At 52.1% G+C, this 19,431-nt stretch overlaps 1 protein-coding gene across 4 annotated transcripts; it reads left to right on the top strand.

The window, feature by feature from the left end:
* Positions 1–1,177: 1,177 nt before the first annotated feature.
* On the top strand, positions 1,178–16,825 carry NOM1 (nucleolar protein with MIF4G domain 1). Of its 4 annotated transcripts, none has more exons than XM_070423571.1 (11): positions 1,178–2,189; positions 4,228–4,352; positions 5,946–6,141; positions 9,341–9,664; positions 11,542–11,652; positions 12,368–12,532; positions 13,288–13,409; positions 14,409–14,541; positions 15,191–15,322; positions 15,612–15,721; positions 16,522–16,825. In XM_070423571.1, the coding sequence occupies exons 1-11, from the start codon at positions 1,179–1,181 to the stop codon at positions 16,694–16,696; spliced, it is 2,604 nt and encodes an 867-aa protein (XP_070279672.1). In that variant the 5' UTR covers position 1,178; the 3' UTR covers positions 16,697–16,825. The 4 variants fall into 4 exon arrangements, with proteins under 4 accessions (XP_070279672.1, XP_070279673.1, XP_070279670.1 ...); XM_070423572.1 differs by having other exon boundaries at positions 4,225–4,352; positions 9,341–9,463; XM_070423569.1 differs by having other exon boundaries at positions 4,225–4,352.
* The last annotated feature ends 2,606 nt before the right edge of the window (positions 16,826–19,431 follow it).

Raw genomic sequence — 19,431 nt, 5'->3', positions numbered from 1 at the left:
CCAATGCTCTAACCACTGAGCACCAGTTAGGGCGGGAGATGAGCTTTGTCAAGGCTATTCTTGCCTCTCCCTTGCACAGCCCTGCATACTGGTCCCCAGGCCCTCTGGGCAGAAATCAGCCATGGCCCCACTAGTCGACATTGAGATGGGAGGTACCAAGGATGCAGGGGCAGGCCAGTGCCCCAGGCACCCCCACCCACCTCCTGCTCCAAGCCCACAGACTGCGGGCTGCAGCTGGGAGTTCCTTCCCCTACTGGCGCTTCTCTCCAGGAGCTTAGGAGACTGTGGTCCAGGCAGGTGGGCAGCGACCAGAGCTCTCCACACTGAAGCTCGTCCAGCCTACGGGGCTCCAAATACTCATCCCCAGAAATCAAGGTGCGGGCAGGGTGGGCTCCTCCTGGGGCTGCAGGAGAAAATTAGCCCCGGTCTCTCCCAGCTGCTGGTGTGGCCAGCTATCCTCGTTCCTTGGCTTGGAAACTGACACACACACACACATACCCGCGCTGTCCCCGTCGCATGGCCTTCTGCCTGGGAGTGAGTCGTTTTCCCTCTTATAGGAACACCCTACTGCAGTTAGGGCCCCTAATCCAAGCCCTCCTTTAAGCTTGATTACATCTGCACAAGCCCTTTCCCGAATAAGGTCACGGTCACTGCTCCCACAGGCACGGCCTCGGAGACGCTGGTTCACCGGTGCATGTCTCTCCGCAGAGGAGTGAATGGTGGAGCACCCCCAGGAGAAGCATCACACGGCATCAGAGACATGGAGGCCGGGCGTGAGTGGAAACGTCTCAGAACACAAGCTGAGCACGAAGATCCCCATCAGTACACGGAGGAGCAACAGGGCAGTTTCCTAGGACATGCTCTCACCCGGTAAAGCGCCCGGTGAAGACTCCCGCCCTGCGACCAGCACGGCCCCTCCGAGGCAGGGCGTGCGGAGCCTCCACCACGATCTGCGGGGCTTTCGCGTGGGAAGTGAGGCCGCGTCCTGCACCCCGCTCCTCGGTTTACAATCCGTTCTGAGATTGGGACACGTTGGCTGCGCGGTTCCCTGCGCTGCCGCCCTCCCGCCGCCAGGGGACGCCGCCCGCCCGCCCCGCCCCGCCCCGCCCCGCAAAGCGCGCCGCTTTCCGCCCGGAAGTCCCTTCCCTCCCGGAAGTCAGCATCGGTGCGTCCGGAAGATGGCGGCGTCCACCGGCGTGGGAGCGTCTGGCCGGGGCGGCTGCCGGCGGCGCGTGGGCTGCGGGAAGCGTGGAGAAGGGCGCGGGCCTGGCGGCGGGGCGGGGGCGGGGCCCCTGAAGCGGCTGAAGCTCGCGGTGGAGGAGTTCGTGCAGGCGAGCTGCGAGGGCCGGCCCTCCGGCGGCCGCGAGGGGCCCCGGGCGGAGCGGCGCGCGCGTCCCGGCGGGAGGAAGAGCCGCCGGGAGCTGAGGAAGGAGAAGCGACAGCTGAGGAAGGCGCGCCGGCTCCAGAGGACCGCAGACCCGGGCGGCGGAGCCCGGGAGGGGAGCGCGCCCCGGACGGAGGGCACCGAGGGGCGGGCCCCACGGCCACCGCCTCCGGCCCCGCCGCCTCCCCGGGCCCCGACCAGGGCCGCCGTCGGCAGCACCCGGCCCTCCGCCGCTGCCGCCGCCGCCCGGAGACGGGCGCTTCTGGCGGCCAACGAGGAGGAGGACCGAGAGATCCGCAAGCTGGAGCGCTGCCTGGGCCTGCACCGGCGCCGGAGGAAGGGGGACGCCGGCTCGGTGCCGCCCAGCTTCGCCCGCGACGGGCTCGACTACATCCTGGGAGCCCTGGGGTCGGCGGAGGGGCGCGGCCTGTGCGACAGCAGCAGCGAGGAGGACGGACCGATGGCGCGCCACGGCGACGCGGGGAGTGAGGCCGAGGACGGGGGCGACGCGGGGAGTGACTCGGAGGACGGAGGCGACGCGGGGCGTGACTCGGAGGACGGAGGCGACGCGGGGAGTGAATCGGAGGACGGAGGCGACGCGGGGCGTGACTCGGAGGACGGAGGCGACGCGGGGAGCGAGGTCGAGGACGGGGGCGTGGAGCAGGAGGACGCGCCGGAGGAAGAGCCGCAGAAAGCAGCGGCAGAGGGGAGAGCGAAGGAGAAAGCGGGCAGAAGGAGAGTCCGGTTTGCGGAAGACGAAGAAACGAGTGAAAATTCCCGGGAGGATGTGGACGCAGCCGTTCAGGTAACGAGTGACCAGTCCCTGCTCAGTGACGAGGACGGAGCGTGGAGCTCGGGGCACAAGCGGTGTATTTGGCCTGGGAGGGTAGGTGGGCTCTGCCTGCTTTTCGTGTCAGTTCCCATAGTGAAGCGCTAGGAGAGGGGCGCCCTAGAGGCCCGTCCCCCGGGTGCCATAAGAGGACATCTCCGTCCTGGTCTCCACACCTGGCTGGGCCCCTCCCCTTGCTCCGTTCCTGACCCCCCTCCCTCGCCTGCCTTTTCCTCCGGCTGCTCCGGGGGAGTCTGAGGCGCCAGCACTCACTTCAGTAGCCTGACACTGCAGGTCCGGTTCACCACCTGCGCCCTCCCTGCCCGCCTTCAGTGGAAGTCCCGCTGCCTTCTCACCACGTGGCCCCTTATCCACAGTTTTGCTTTTTGTGGATTGTCACCTGCTGTGAACCATGGTCCAAAGATAATTAAATGAAAAGTTACACAAAGAAACATTTCATAAGTGGATTTTTAAAATATATTTTTATTGACTTCAGAGAGGAATGGAGAGGGAGAGAGGTTGATCGGCTGCCTCCTGCACGCCCCACAGTGGGGATCGAGCCCGCAAACCAGGCACATGCCTGACAAGGAATTGAACCGTGACCTACTGGTTCACAGGTCGATGATCAACCACTGAAGCGCGCCCACCGGGCAGTTCGCAAGTTTTAAGTTTAAATGTTCGGAGAAGGGTGATGGAATCACATGCTGTGCTCCATCCAGGAATCACCCACACTCTTTGCTACCCGCCTTTGAGTCACTGAGTAGCCGAACGATCCGAGTTTTCAGATCAGTTGTCATAGCATTGCATCGCTTGTGTTCAAATAGCCCTTACTTCACTTAATGGCCCCAAAGTGTATGCATAGTGATGCTGGCAATTTGGATGTGCCAAAAAGAAGCACCAAGTGCTTCCTTGAAGGGTAAAGATTAATACTATCTGCAGTTTCACGCATCCACGGGGGCTGGAACGGATCCTCTGCCAATAAAGGGGCCGCTGTATTGTATCATCTTCCTCTAAATAGATTACTTCTGCTTGCAAGGCTTCTCCTCACTTTCTCACTGGTGTTTATCTAGGTGATGTCCACATCGGCATCTCTGACTCTTTCCATCTTCGGCAACATGCTGCCTTCCCTTCTCTCCCTGGTACCTGTGGCCCAGCGCTTTGTGAGCAGGTCCGAGTGCTGCAGTTCCTCTTAGAACGTTATTTCTCACTAGTCTTGGTTTTCTTCCCCAGGCCTTGAGGTCATTGACGTACAGTGTGAACTAAGGGTTTCTCAAGTGTAACCGTTTTCATGTACATCAGTGCTTTCGCCAGTAGGCTTAAGTCACTAACACCAAGGGCCGTGATTATAGATGTTTCCTAAAGGCTTGTCCCTCGGGTGCCCAGGGAGTGTTGGCCAGTGATCACAAATTGTATTCCTTGCAGTTGATACGCTAGGAGCTAGTAAGCAGTGGTTGATTTTGATTTTAGCATGTAAATTTAGATACTAGTTTTCAACAAGTTGGAAATTACCATTTTTTTACTGATTTTTAGAGAGGGGAAGGGGGAGAGAGAGAAAGAAACATTGATGTGATAGGGAAACATCAATGCATGCACCCTGGCTGGGGATCAAACCTGCAACCTTTTGACGTATGGGACAACACTCTACCCAACTGAGCCACCTGGCCAGGGCAGTTTGGAATTATTTTAGAACACTTTCCCTACAAAACTGGTGGTCCATTTGGTGTTTGTGTGTTCTGTCCCTAGAAAGTAAACCTGGGCCAAGTGTAGAATGTAGGGCTCTGTCCGCAGATCAGAGGGACACGGCCAGTTCGCACTACAGATGGAAAACAGAATGAATGGGAGACGTATTGACATCAGCGCCAACTGTGAGCCCACAGGTACAGAGGGGCGCTCGGCTGGTGCGGATGTTTAGTAAGCAGCTGTCAGTGGTTACAGCTCTGCCAGTTCTGTGAGCACAGCAAAAGGGGTTTGCTCAGTGTACATTTTTGTAACTTACTTCTGTCCTTTCTAGCAGAGTCTTTGTGAAAATGCGGGAAAGTATCTCCCCCCTCATGTGCTGCGAGCTGAGGAGACAGTGGCTGCCCAGAAAAGGGAAGAGAGAGAACGGCTAAAGAAGCATGTCCAAGGCCTAATTAACAGGTAACCCCAAAACACTGTTACATTGTCACTGAAAGAGATTGTCTATTTTCTAAAAATACAGCTAGCCCGGCTAGCATGGCTCAGTGGTTGAGCGTCGACCAGGAGGTCACAATTCGATTCCCAGCCAGGGCACATGCCTGGGTTGTGGGCTCATTCCCCAGGGTGGGGTGTGCAGGAGGCAGCTATCAGTGATTCTCTCCCATCATTGATGTTTCTATCTGTCTCTCCCTCTCCCTTCCTCTTTGAAATCAGTAAAAAATGTATTTTAAAAATAAATAAATAAATATACAGAAACTATCCCAGGAATTAAAACACAGTGAGGGGGCAGGACTGTGGCCACTGATTGGCTTATTTATTTTTCTTTTTTTTAATCCTCACCTTTTCTCTTTGGTACAGTGAACCTGTCAGAGTTTAAAAGCAATGCAGGTGCCCACTTGTTTATTCTGAGAAGTCCTGGAGCAGGGGCAGCAGGATTGGCCCTCTTCCCTGCAGAGCCAGTTCATGGTCCAAGGTGGCCCTCCAGTCAGGAGCATGGTCCTCCACCCCAGGCTCATTCCGTGTGTGTGTATGTGTGTGCGCGCGCACGGACAGCTCTGCAGTGCCACCCCATGCTCAAGACAGAACAGAGCCAGTGTCCATGGCTCTCCTGCTACCTCTATCGTCCCCCCCCCCCCCCCCCCCGCCCCCCATTGCTTTTTAAAATTTTTCTTTCTGATGAAAACAAAACACTTCATGGTGCATCCTGAAATTTTGCTTTTTGTTGTTAATCCTCACCCAAGGATATTTTTTTCATTTATTTTTAGAGAGAGTGAAAGGGAGAGCAGAGGGAGGGGGGGCGGGGGGGCGGAGAGAAACATCGATGTGAGAGAGACACATTGATTGGTTGCCTCCTGTACATGCCCCAACCAGGGCTGGGATTGAACCTGCAACTCCGATACGTGCCCTTGACTGGGAATTGAACTCACAACTCTTCAGTGCATGGGCCAGCGAACGCTATAACTACTTAGACACACCAGCCAGGGCAGAACATGGTGAGCACAGGTGCAGTGCGTAGCTTCCGTGTGCACAGGATTCCTTCCTTCTCCACCCAGGAAACAGGGCAGCCTTTCCTCATGTTTAGGAGCCCGAGATTTTCATATCGGCAGGAAAATGGGATGTGGGAATTTTTCCCAACAGCACATACTGGCGTGCAAGGATGGCTCCCTGGGGACCTTGGGCAGGGTTCCCATGCAGCATCCTCAGCACCGTCTGGTCTTAAGGGGGCCCAGTGTGTCCTCCACTGGGGACGTATGGTTAGCGTGCAGGTGGAGCATCGGTCTTAGGGGCAGTCCTGTGTGTTCACTGTGGCTGCATTTCAGCCGGAAAGGAAAAACCACAGTCACGGTTTTGCAGGGTTCCAGAGGACTGTGTCCTCCTCGTATATGCGGGGCTGTTGGGGCAGGGTAAGCATTGTTCGTGAGGCAACGTGTCCATGAACTAGGACGTGGACATTGGTGGTATTGATAGCTTTTTCTGTTGGTTTTTTTAACTGCCCTAAAAAGTAATTCCTAATTTGAAACGTCACTGGAGCTCTGTCTTTACAACTGTCTGCAGGTTGAGTGAGCCGAACATGGCCTCCATCAGTGGGCAGCTGGAGGAGCTGTACATGGCCCACAGCAGGAAGGACATGAACGACACCCTGACGGGTATCCTCATGAGCGCCTGTGCTCCGGGCACGGCCATGCCGGGCAGGCTGGTGATGGAGCACGTCCTCCTGGTCAGCATCCTGCACCGCACAGTGGGCATCGAGGTAGGCTGCAGTGGGTCTCAGCGGTGCTTGCTTTAACGGCCAGCAGTCTGGTGTGTGTCATATTCTAAACCACATCCAGAAAATACTTGATTTTGGTCAGCGGTTGCCTTTGTGCGGGGTTCATCCTAACAAGTGTTTGTTATTTATTAGTTTATCTTCCTCTGGGCTTACGTCTCAAACTTGCCTTCATTTTCCTCGTGTTTCCCCTGGAACACTGACTCATTTCAGGAGTTCAGAAGGCAGAGGGGGTGTGATCTTACCTCTGAGGTGTTTGTACTGGTTGGAAGATCTTTTTTTCTTTCTTTTTTCTTTTTTTTTTTTCATAAGAAGGCCACCAGAATGTCAGCTAAAGCTGGACCCCCGTGAGGAGACAGTGACAAGCCTAGGCTTGGAGCCAGCAGGCAGGCCCAGACCTCGGTGCCGTGTCCTCGTCTGAGGCGGGGCTGCACAACTCTGGTGCCTAATCGGTGCCGCTGAGTGTCCTTGTCCCCACCCCTCCATGACCCTCCAAGTCAGCACCCCATTCCCTCCATGTGGCCAATCCCAGGGTTGTTGAAGGAAGGGGTCTACTTCCAGAGTGCAGACAAGGGGAGGCGAATGGGTGGTGAGTCGGCCATGATGCTTACTTAGCGGGTGGGGTTTCTGTGCAAGGAAGAACTTGGGGATGCCTTTGGGTCTTTGTGTGGGACAGTCTTAACGGTGGGTTTGGTTTCTTTACCTTCTGATAGCCCATCCCAAGAACAGGCCTGGCCGCAAAGCACCGCTGCAAGAGGCCCAGTGTGATCCAGGCTCCATGTCCTCGCTACAGGGTTCTTGTGGTCTCCCAGCGGGATACTTAGGGCAGACGTTGATTGGACCCCACTTTGCAAGTTCAGCAAAGCCAGAGGAGCTGTGTGATGTCCCAGCCCATGAGCTGGGGCAGGGCAGGGACATGCTTTGGCTCCAGGGCCAGCTGTCGCTCACAGCCCTGGTCTTACAGCCATTTCATGTGCTGGTCTTTGCTCTCTCAGTCCCAGTCTGGAGAATCACTGGGGTTTACAGAGGGGGGCTCTTATGGTACCACACACAGACTCGCCACAGTGAGTCTCCTTTGTGCTGTTAGGGTCCCACAGTGACGGCTGTGTGGGGCAGACGCTACCCGCGGCCAGAGCTCGGCTCCTGCCCCTGTTTCTCCCTCTACAGTTGGTCTAGTGAGTTTTACCAGTAGCGAGCGTCCTCGGGAGCCTGGATACGTGCTCATTACAGGTAGTTAACTTCTACCGGCAAGGTGGCACGTGCAGGGTGTGTGGGCACCAGGGACGCGGGCAGAGGACAAGCTCAGGCTTCATGTGCACCAGTTGCTTAGGGAGTCGGCCTTCTGAAGTCAGGGTTTTGTTTCTGAGAGCGACTCATCCTCACCACGGCGAGTCCCACTCCTCCCTGCAGAGTGTGACGGGCCCGGGCGCCTTCCTCCTGCCCTGTGTTGCCACGACTTGGCGCTGTTCCAGAACTTTCCTCGCCCCCACCCCCACCCCCCAACCCCCACCCTCCTGTGTCTGACCAGGATCCTCCACAAACCAAATGGTTTTGCCTAAGACAGAATTTCACTGAGTCATAAAAGCCATAGACCCTGACCACTGGACGTGAAAACATGAGGTTATTGGTCCACTTCTCAACCTTCACACATAGCATGAAGGACACCAGAAAGACTTGTTCCAGGGAAGCCATTATGGTGCTTCAGCTAATGGCGTCCCCTGAAACCTGTGCCAGAGCAATGAGCTCTCCAGATGCCGCGCCCATTAAACTCCCGTTCTATGGGGCCAGGAAGGTCCTCATGGGTCCAGAGTGGGTCACGAAGCCCATGGCGTGAGTCACTGAATTGCTCTTGAGCCACTTAAAAATAAAACATCAGATTTGTGTTAAAATCCCATTGGAATTCATGTATGTGCTTAAATAACTTCAGTAACATGAACAGTATTGCTATTTTTAAATATTTTATTTTGAAGACATCAAATAAGTTGAAAATTTGATATAATTAAATCCATTCCTGTGTTGAAAACATTCAATTTGAGTGTATTTTATGCATAACATAAATTAGACCCAGCACCCAGTGGAGGTCAGTGCCAGATCTAATTTATGTAAAATACTGCAGAGGCTGCAGTAGAGATGGTCTGCTTGAGACCATTTCCAGTGATGACCATGTGCAAAGTTGGTTTTTTCTTGATGTCTTCAGAATTTCTCGTTTTTAAGTTATATTTGAACAGAATGTAATAGTCATAGTATGCTCCTCAAGTTGATCTTTAGTGATGGAGTTTGAGTGGGGAGTTGACAGGTTAAAATTATTTATTAAAAATATTTTCATTGATTTCAGAGAGGAAGGAAGAGGGAGAGAGAGAGATAGAAACATCAATGATGAGAGAGAATCATTGATCAGCTGCCTCCTGCACACCCCCTAGTGGGGATCAAGCCCATAACCCAGGCATGTGCCCTTAACTGGAATTAAATCTGGGACCCTTCAGTCCGCAGGCCACCGCTCTATCCACTGAGCCAAACCGGCTAGGGCTAAAGTTATTTATAAACTAAAGAATATCCCCAGTCCATTGGCGCTCATCTCTGTGGAGTCATCGTTCCCTCCTGCCCATCAGTGCTTTTCTCTGGAGTCTTCTAACGTTTAGCTTTTGCACTTTGGCAATGAAATGTGTATATTGACTCTAACCTGTCTAGTTGAATTCACCTGCACCCACAATTTAACCAGCCCCACTAACCTGCACCCCTCCCCCAGGGTTTCCTACTTCCACCTCCTCCTCCAGGCTCAGCCTGCGCTTCAGAATGAGTGCTGTTATATGTGCAGCATTGCAGACAGGGATGTGTTGTGCTACTTTTCCAAGAAACCAGATGGCTGCTGGCTGAAGCAGTCCACCTCGATTTAGAAGTGAGAGGGTGTACCTACAGGGGAGGTTCGAGTGCTGTGACAGATTGTCTGTGCTTCATTCACCCATCCGTGTGGTGTATCAATACTGCACACTCAGACTGGGTTTTAAAGCATATGCCCTGTGGGAGTGTGTATCCTACCATGTGTATACTTATGCATTAATTTTAAAAGTACTGACTCTTTCAGCATAAACATTTAAGCTTTTTCAAAAGAAGGATCCCTGAGAGTAACTTGCTGCCATGATTGTCAGGTGTTGGTGATGACATCTGGTCTGTTTTCTTTGTGCAGGTTGGAGCTCACTTTCTGGAGGCCGTGGTGAGGAAGTTTGATGACATCTATAAAAAGGGAACCGAGGGCAAAGAGTGTGACAACCTATTCACCATCATTGCACATTTGTATAACTTCCACGTGGTACAGTCTCTCCTCATCTTCGACATTTTGAAAAAACTTATTGGAACTTTCACAGAGAAAGATATCGAACTGATCCTGTTAATGCTGAGAAATGTGGGCTTTTCCTTGAGAAAAGATGATGCTTTGTCACTTAAGGAACTAATCACAGAGACCCAGGCCAAAGCCAGCGGGGCAGGCAGCAAGTTCCAGGATCAGACCAGGGTACGAGGGGTCACTCAACCTGCTTCCTAAGTGCCTAATGCTCAGAAACTGACCAGCACTTAAAAAATAAGTGTTTGGGGTAAATATTACGTTTCATTTCCTAGCAATCTGTTATCTTCTGCTCCTGTGATTTGATGGTTTTATCAATATGTAAACGAACCTTGTTTCTTTACTAAGAACTGAGGTATTTTGTGAGTTTAATAATCAATTTATTTAGCATTCATCCATTCAAAAAATGCTTACTGAGAAAGGCCACGGGGCTCGGGGCTCGGGGCTCAGGTGTCAGCTCACCTGGAGTTCAGGCTCAGCCACTTAACAGCAATGTGACCTGAGTCTTCCAAGCCTCAGTTTCCCCTTGTAGAAAAAGGGGTGAGCATGGTTCCTACCTCATTTTCTATTCTGCAGATTCAAAGATAGAGGAGGGCACAGAAGCCCCGGTTCATGTGGGGCTCATAGGGGAGCAGGGCAGAGGCCGTTGCAAGGACTTTTGGCTTTTATTCTGGAGGCACCTGAAGGGTTCTGAGTGGGAAAAGAACATGGGAAGTGTTCGTGCTAATGTCACTTTGGCTACAACGTACAAGAGGAAGGTGGTCAGGCAGGGACACGCCCCTGCAGGGGTCAGAGACAGCAGTGGCAAGGATCAGCTCAGCTGTATGGACGTGGGTGTGGGAGTCAAGATTGACCAGGCTGGTGTGGGTGGGAGGGAAGCAAGGAGTGGAGGGGGTCAGTCAGCCCAGGTTCTCAGCTGGGGCCTTCAGTGGACAGCAGCACACACAGGAGAGGACACAGGCTCAAAAGGGAAGACTGGCTGGTTTCTGAAATCCCGAAATGACGGTTCCGGGTTCGCTGGGAGGAGGTGTGGTCTAAGCCCTCTGAGGAGGTCCTGAGGCCATGGTTGCAAAGCTGACAGTCAGACATTGGGGCTGCATGGTCGAGAGAAGGAAGCAGGAAGAAGGTCACAGGAGCCAAGCAGGCGTGTTCTGGAAAAGAAGTTGCCCCCGCGTTGAGTGCCCAGAGGTCAAACTTAAAACACAGAAGTCAGCAGAGATAGGAAGTACACTTGTGGTTGCCTAGGGCTGAGGGTTGGGGGAATTGGGGTGTGCCTGGTAATGTGTTTTGAGATTCTTTTCGGGGGGAGGAGTGATGAAAATTCTAAAATTGTGGAGATAGTTGCACAATCCTGAATATACTAAGCATACACTTTTAATAAGTGAATTTATGGTATATGAATTATACCAAAGAAAGCCAACATTTGCCCGACTGGCGTGACTCAGTGGTTGAGTGGTGACCCATGAGCCAGGAGGTCACGGTTCTATTCCTGGTCAGGGCACATGCCCAGGTTGCAGGCTTCATCCCCAGTAGGGGGTGTGCAGGAGGCAGCATATCAATGATTTTCTCTCATCATTGATGCTTCTATCTCTCCCTCTCCCTTCTTTGAAATCGATAAAAATGTTATTTTTAAAAAAGTCAACATTGGAGAAATCTCAGAAAAGGGTTTCTGGGAAGTGTCTGTAGTATTCTAGCAACTTTTCTCTAAGTATAACATTTTCAGTTTGAAAGTTGAAAAAATAAAAAGGCCATGAGTAGGGAAGGAATGGCAACAGGAGGAGTGACTCAGAGCGCAGGGCCAGGAGGGAGGAGCACAGGGGGGGCAGCGGAGCAGGAAAGGGAGCAAGATCTGTGGGTAGTGGTCAGAGCCCAGTGGAGGTCTGTGCTGGATCTAATTTCTGTTAAAATACTGCAAAGGCTGCAGTAGAGATGGTCTGCCTGAGACCATCTCCAGTGATGGCCACGTGCAGAGTTGGTTTATTTATTCCCAAGTTGAAAGGTCAGTTGTTTAGACAATTTGAAATGATGTTTTCTCTCTTTTTTTTAAGATTCGGTTTATGCTGGAGACGATGTTGGCACTGAAGAACAATGACATGCGGAAAATTCCGGGCTATGACCCTGAGCCTGTAGAGAAACTGAGGAAATTGCAAAGGGCTTTGGTAAGTCACTTTGATTGTGACTGGTTTGAGCCTCCATGTGGACGTGAGCCCAGCATGGAAGTCTGGGAGGTAGTTGGAGCTATGAGTCAGGTGCCTGGCCTGGTCAGCAGGAGTTTGTGTGGTGAGACCCAGTGAGTGGCCGTGTGCAGGGAGTCCCTGGGAGTTAAGCATCCCCGAGACTTAGCCTGTAGTGCTGGACTCGCCTGCACATCGGAATCACAATAGAACCTTCTGATGACTTTAGAAGAGGGCCCCATCAGGACCAGAGGTGTTTCAGCACGGAGGAGGGGGCTTGTCTATTTAATTTAAGTTCCCTGGGTATTTTTTACATGAGACCCTGTCAGGGCGAGTCTGCCCTTTCTTTAGTCAGATCCAGAACCGCTGACTCAGCAGACCCCAGGCCCCTCTAGGTCGTGTTCCCACCACCAGCCAGATGGAGCTTCCCTGTGGCCTGAGCCTGAGCCTCTTGCTCTGCTGTGACAACGTTCCAGAGACAGCAGGCGGGGGGGATGGGCCCGCAGACCTCAGACACGGATCCTGGGAGAGTGCCTCTCACTTGGCATTATTCCACATGGTGACGTCCCAGTTGTCAGTGACTCATCACAGTGTGCACGCAGCAGAAATGCCATTGTCAGAAACAGGAGGCTGGGGGAGGGGGTCGGCAGACAGACAGGTCCATCTGAAGCGTTTCACCAGCTCCTTTTCCTCCCGTCAGGTGCGTGGCGCCGGCTCGGGCACAGAATCTCAGCTGCGCGTGTCCTGGGACAGCGTCCTGAATGCCGAGCAGACGGGGCGCTGGTGGATCGTGGGGTCGGCCTGGAGCGGGGCCCCCATGATCAGCAGTCAGCAGAAGGCCCCGCAGAAGCCACTGGCAGGCACGGTACGCACCGAGCTCACCGCAACCAGGCGCGTGGCTATCCCCACGGCGCCTCCCTGACTCTCCCTCGAGTGGCCACCTTTCTCTTTGTTGGATGGTATTGAGATGGGCAGACATGGGCTTATTTGCAGACCTTGTAGAAGTTGGTACTATTTTGTGATATGATTTAATTCAATTTCTGTTGTTACTTTATAAGGGATTTGTTTCAAGTATCAAAACACGTTACATGAAAGAGTTACAAGCTGGATGAGGGCACAGAACATGAGAACACTTGCAGACAGACCGGCTCTTGAGACAGACACATTGCCTCCCAGGAAATGTGGCCACTGGGCACTAACCCGGAGCTCAGATTGGCAAAATTCTGTGCACTTCTTTATACTTTATACTCACTGAAGTCCACATGTTCTTTAGTTTCTTTTTTCCCCCTGAAGCCCTTTTTCTGTCCCAGGATCCCACATCACCGTGGCTCTTCTGGCTATGGCCACTCACCTCTGTCTTATCTCCTTGTTACTCAGGCTGACAGGCCTGCTGCCACGGCAATCTCCCACGCCCAGTGTGTTCTCGCCTGGGGAGTTACCCAAGAATAAAGATGTTGTATTTACGTATACGTGCCTACATTTTACAGTTACGCTTAGGGCAAGCCACAGAATCGTACATGTTATTTTTTAGAAAACTAACTCTACCGACTGCAGCTTAACCAGAGTCACAGATCTCATTAAAACTTGAGTGACCCACATCTCAATCGTCCCCCTTTTCAGGTTAGTGCCAAGATGCTGGAACTCGCCCGAAAGCAGAGAATGAACACTGATGTCAGGAGAAACATATTTTGTACGATTATGACTAGTGAAGATTTCTTGGACGCATTTGAGAAGCTTCTAAAGTAAGCATTGTGTGAACGCGTGGCCCACTTGAACAGATGTTGAGGGAGTCAGAGGAGCTGAGGTTGCATCTGGGGTCAGGCTGCTGGGCCGGCCTGCTCCTCCCCTGGACCCAGTGTCTGGGCTCAGCATCCTTGTTCTTACCCACTTGCTCGTACTTCCAGGTTATAGTACATTTTCATTAAAACTTAGGTGAGCCCTGGCAGGTGTGCTAAGTGGTTAGAGCATCAGCCTGAGCACGGAAGGGTCTCGGGTTTGATTTCCTGTCAAGGGCACGTACTTGGTTGGGGTGCGTGTGGGAGGCAACCAATCGATGTGTTTCTCTATCTCTCCCTCCCTTCCTCCCTTCCTTTCACTCTCTCTAAAAATAAGTGGAAAAAATGTATCCTCAGGTGAGGATTAACCAAAAATTATTTTTAGGTGACCTGCTGGCAGTTCTCAGTGGCTGCTGATTGTCATGAATTGCTTAAAATCTCCAGATTACATTTAAAATGGTCTGGTATCGTTTCTGTAGTTAGTTGCAATAAGATTTAAAAAGTGCCTGTGCAAAGTACTCCTAAAGAGAGTGATAGGAATTTTCCTTATTTGCTTCAAATTCAGAATGAAATAAAGGGAAATAGTACAGGACTGGACACTTGTCTGAACTCGGCCCTGCACTGGAAGGAAGCGTGCTTCTGTGGGAAGTCAGGTCGATGGCAGGAACCTGACGATGAGGCCCACAGTCCAGTGCTCGTCCTGTTTCTTGTCCCTCGGGAACCAGTGAAAGGCCTTTGTAGCTGGCACAAGACTCACCAGTCGGTGTTGACTCCATGGTCACCACAGCCAGAAACACTAAGGCCGGGGACAGGACCCAGCCTGTCGCTCCTGCCTTGTTACCCCACCTCTGCTCCACTCCTTTTTAACCAAACTGCCAGAGAGGTGTGGCCCTGGAAAGGCCTCTGCCTTAAACCTGTTCAGATTTGGCAAATTGAAATTTCCCTGTTGCTGTTTGTGTTTTGTAGGCTTGGGCTTAAGGACCAGCAGGAAAGGGAAATAGTCCACGTTCTCATGGATTGCTGTCTGCAGGAGAAAACATACAACCCTTTCTACGCCTTCCTGGCCGGCAAGTTCTGCAACTATGAGAGGAGGTTCCAGGTAACTTGTTAGAAGGCTGACAGGTCCCCGCGCTCCACCGTCCTCTAAGCATTCTGTCAGGCTTGGCCCACCCCAGGTGGGACCTTAGGTCCCGGGGAGAGGAGCTGACCACAACCAAAGCCGTGTCTGCCATGTTACCTTTCTGGGCACAGGTGAGGGACTGTCACAGCCCAGTAACCGGCGGAGTGCCTCTGGTGCCGCACCAAACTGTCTTTTTCCAACGTTCCTGCTGCCTTGAGGGGCGTGTGGCTGTCTCCTGTCACCTGTGCATCAGAAAGGACAGTGGAGTTGTCCTCAGAGTCTTGATTTTTAAGATACTACAAATGAGTGAATAAGCAGAGTATCTTTAGATTGTATTCTTTTTTTAAAAATAAATTTTTATTGATTTCAGAGAGGAAGGGAGAGAGAGATAGAAACGTCAATAATGAGAGAGAATCATTGATCGGCTGCCTCCTGCACGCCCCATACTAGGGATTGAGCCCGCAACCTGGGCATGTGCCCTGACCGGAATCGAACCAGGGACCCTTCAGTCCACAGGCCCATGCTCTATCCACTGAGCCAAACCGGCAAGGGCTAGATCGTATTTTTAGTCATTTGTTCTAATAACTTGTTGCGTTTAAACTTTTCTTCTTTTCCGTTCTTACGTTAGATGACGTTCCAGTTCAGCATATGGGACAAATTTCGAGACTTAGAGAACTTACCAGCCACCAACTTCTCCAATTTGGTTTATCTGGTGGCCCACTTGTTGAAGACAAAATCACTCCCACTTTCCATTTTAAAGGTTTGTCAGATAGATGGAACTACTGAAAGCAGTGACAATGATGACAGTTGTTTATATTTGGTGCTTAAAATTGTGCTTGTGCTTTTGCTCACTCAAGTCTAGAAATTAAGTGCCTGCTGGACACCCCCCACCCCCCACCAGCAGTGCATAGGCTTTCCGTCATTTTATAAAGCTGGACAAAGCCTTATTTAAGGCGGGGGGGGGGGGGGGGGGTTGCTCTATTTAGAAATTATTGGAAAAGTTGACTAAATCAATGTAACTTTATTTTTCTTCCTATCCTGACTGTTAGGTGATTGAGTTCAGTGAATTGGATAAACCCAGAGTCCACTTTTTACGAGAAGTGTTATATGTGCTATTGATGGGAACAGAAGCTGAAGACATCTGTTTCATTTTCACAAGGTATGGTCCCAGCCGTGGAAAGAGAGGGCATGTCACTCCTCACTGGTAAGAGCAAGGTGGTTGTACTCTGCGTCTACTTAACCCCTAGAGTGCCGGGGAGCGCAATCGTGCTCCTCCTGTCTTTTGCCAAAAGTGCCGGGAGCACTATCGCGCTCCTGCTGCAGTGTCACTATTAGATGCTAGTAGTTCACTCTTTTTTGACAGATGGCACCTAAGTGCAGATTTACAAATGTAGTAAAGGTTTCCTTAAGTTTTTGAATATGTAACTTCATTTACTTGCGATTCATAATTTTTTTCCTAAACTGCTGTAAAATCAGCAAAAATGCCTTGGCGATTTTAGCATAGTTCCTAGGATATTGGTTGGCACTCAAAGGGTTAAGTCAATTTTAGTGTTAAGCTAGTACAGTATGTTATACATTAGATTTCGGGAACAGGAAACCTGCCTGATAGCAAACTAGTAATGATTTCTTGCAAATAGGGTATGTTAAATTCTTCCTTGCAAATTCTTTCTATTTTATTTTTTAGAGAGGAAAGGAGGCAGGGAGGGAGAGAGAAACATCGATCAGTTGCCTCCCACATGTGCCCCAACTGGGGATCGAACCTGCAACCTAGGTATGTGCCCTGACCAGGAATCAAACCTGCCACCTTTTGGTGTACGGGACCGACGCTCCAACCAACTGAGCCACACAGGCCTGGGCGAGAGTTCTCTTTTTAAAAGAAATAGTTTGTCTCCCCATCCAAGACTTCTAGAGAGCTAGGTAGACAACTCGTGCCTGACAGTTTGTACGATTTCTTTCCAGGGTGTCCGACAACCCAAAGCTGGGTGTGCTGCGCGAAGGTTTGAAGCTCTTCATCAGCCACTTCTTGCTGAAGAGCGTGCAGGCGCACCGCAGTGCTGAGGAGGCCAGTGCGCTGCGGGAGCGAGCCGAGCTCGCCACCAAGGCCTTGCAAGGAAGGCCTTCGCTGAGAATGTAGGGACCTGTCTGCCAGGCGCCCTTTTAACCCAAAGGCCGGTTACTCTGCTGGCTATAAAAACTGGGGAGAGCCATATCATGGTCTGTTGTATTTACAGTATTATATTTTGAGATGATTTTTGATCCACGATTATATTGTGTGTGTTGTAAACCAGTTTTGTCAGGGCTTGTGCACCCGTGTGTGTGTGTGTGTGTGTAGGAGGCATGGGCAGACACACTGGACAGTGTTCTCTGAGTAACAAGACTAGGGTGAGTGCAGTGGGACTTGTGTGGTTCTTGTTTTTTCATAGACAAGATGGGCCACTAGAGGGTGCAGTTATAAAGAAATTGACATGTTTTTTATCTTTCTAAACATATTAGTTAAAAGTTCAGAAGCTATCAGTTAAGTATGGTGCCTGATATTTAATTGATTAAGCATTTGGAATGCAGGTGTTCCAGAAAAGTGAGGGATTACTGTGAGCCAAGGAAATGTCGGTGCCGTGTAGTGTGAGTGGGTCGTTCGTGTGACACCTCTGAAGCTGTGACTCGGTGCGGCACGTGCTCCCTGTCCGTGCTGGCCACTTACACCCATCAATTCCAGGTCGTGATGCACTTTTCTAAACAACATTGAACTTCCTGGGGCTCCTGCTGAGCTGGGGGCTGGGAAGAGTGAGACATGGGGCCGCCTGCTGATACGCAGAATGACTGTGAAGAGTCACCCTTAGAATGTGCTTTCTTCTTAAATGGGGAGGCTCGCTTTAAATGTCACCGTCACTTATTGCAAAAAGTCACCAAGACTTGTGTTGAGCATATGACTTTGTATAGGATACATACCCACAAACCCTACAGTGTGCTGTCCTTCCACAGGGCCGCCTTAGGAAGCTGCCGGACCTGAGGGAGACCCCTCCTGGTCAGACTCCCCTTTGCCACACACTATCAAGTAGTGTCAGCAGCTCATGACTGGACATACAATGTGCGGTCCCAAGTGTCTCTGCGTGTCTCTAAACTAATGCGCTAAGTTTCTTTTGTTGTTTTTTAATTTCATTTTATTGTGGTAACATTTCTTTTTAAAATACATTTTTATTGATTTCAGAGAGCAAGGGAGAGGGGGAGAGAGAAGCATCAATGATAAGAGAAAATCATTGACCGGCTGCCTCTTGCACGCCCCACACTGGGGATTGAACCCTTAACCCAGGCATGTGCACTTGACCAGAATCAAACTCGGGACCCTTCAGTCTGCAGGCCCACGCTCTATCCACTGAGCCAAACCAGCCAGGCACAGGCTAAGTTTTGAAACATGGAGAACTCAGTTCAGGTTAGCTGTAACGCATCTCGGACATGGCTGCTCCTCCTGCTCGGAGTCCCCCAGCGGGTTCCGAACGTGGACAACAAAGAAGCTGAGGTGTCGAGCGTGCTGGAACCTGCACTTCATTCAGGGGCTTTTCAACAAGAAACGTGTGCGAGGTGGTGGTCAGGGTGCAAGCAACGCCACTCGCAGGGCAGGGCTGGGATGTCTTTTCTTCCTCAAGAAGAACCTCTGCTTAGCGACAGACCTTTTGCTCTGACGCAGGCTCCTGACGACCCCTCGTAGTCTCTGCCCTATTCTTGCTCAGGGGGCTGGCTCTTGACCCCTCTTACCAGGCAGTTCAGAGGCTGATTGTTCCTGGGACTTGCCAGGTCAGCAGTGCCACCCGCGGGCTCAGCAGCGGTGAGAGTGAAGATTTCTAGAGACGTCCTGATAGGTACGCATCAGGAGTGGGTACCTTTAAAGGAAGAGGTTGAGGGGGGTGGACAGGAGTTTGGGAAGCTTGGTGGTGCTTTCGTCAACATCCGGATCTGGGTCAGTGGAGCCTGCAGAGGTCGGGGTTGGGGTGCAGCCCTCCCAGCTCTAGGTGCCTGGAGGAGAGTTGTGGGGGGAAGAGGGGGAGCTCAGACCGTGAGACAGCGGAGCCATGAAAGGGGCTGGAAACGGACATGAACTTGGCTTTGGGGGTCGTGTAGAATCTGCTCCAAGACACACCCTGGCTCTGCAGCTGTAACCATGGAGGCAGCTTCACGCTGGGAGCCCCTGAAGGGCCTCATCCCTGCACACACAGGGTTCAGGCTGTGTGCACAGTGTGTCCAGGGGAGTCACGTAGGCGGGTGCAGTGGGTCCAGGGGAGTCACGAAAGGTGGGTGTAGTGGGTCCAGGGGAGTCGAGTAGGTGGGTGCAGTGGGTCCAGGGGAGTCGCGTAGGTGGGTGCAGCGGGTTGTCTTGGGGAGGTGAGTCTGGCCTGGGAACGGGAGCTTCGCCTGTTCTCAGCCTGACGCTTTGTATCGGGTGCTGCACGGATGGGCGGCGGCGGGAGGGGAGTTCACAGGTGACATTTATCTTGAGAGCTGAGTAATGATGAAAAATGGTGTTTGCAGGATAAGATGATGAAAGGGAATGTGGGGCCAGCTTTGAATGTTCTAAGGTACCTTCGGGAACACCAAGGCCTGTGCATTGGAAAACAATGTGTCCTGTGTCCCGGGGCCCTGGAGCCAAGCGGTTTGACCTTGAGCGTGTCCGAGCCAGGATGTATGAGCCGGCCTCCTGCAGGTTATCAGGTCCACGCTTTCCCACTCCCCCAAGTGGGAGCGAGGTGTCTGACGACTGATGACCCCTCGTAGTCTCTGCCTTATTCCTGCTCCAGGGGGCTGGCTCTTGGCCCCTCTCACCTCCCATGCCGGTCTACCCGGGCCGCCTCCTGGCCTCCTGCCCCTCACCAGGTGGAG

Source organism: Myotis yumanensis, unplaced genomic scaffold (assembly GCF_028538775.1).
Source record: "Myotis yumanensis isolate MYYU_CA2020_CCGP unplaced genomic scaffold, mMyoYum1.0.hap1 SCAF_9, whole genome shotgun sequence".
Lineage (NCBI taxonomy): Eukaryota > Metazoa > Chordata > Mammalia > Chiroptera > Vespertilionidae > Myotis > Myotis yumanensis.
This window is presented reverse-complemented; position numbering and strand designations above follow the sequence as displayed.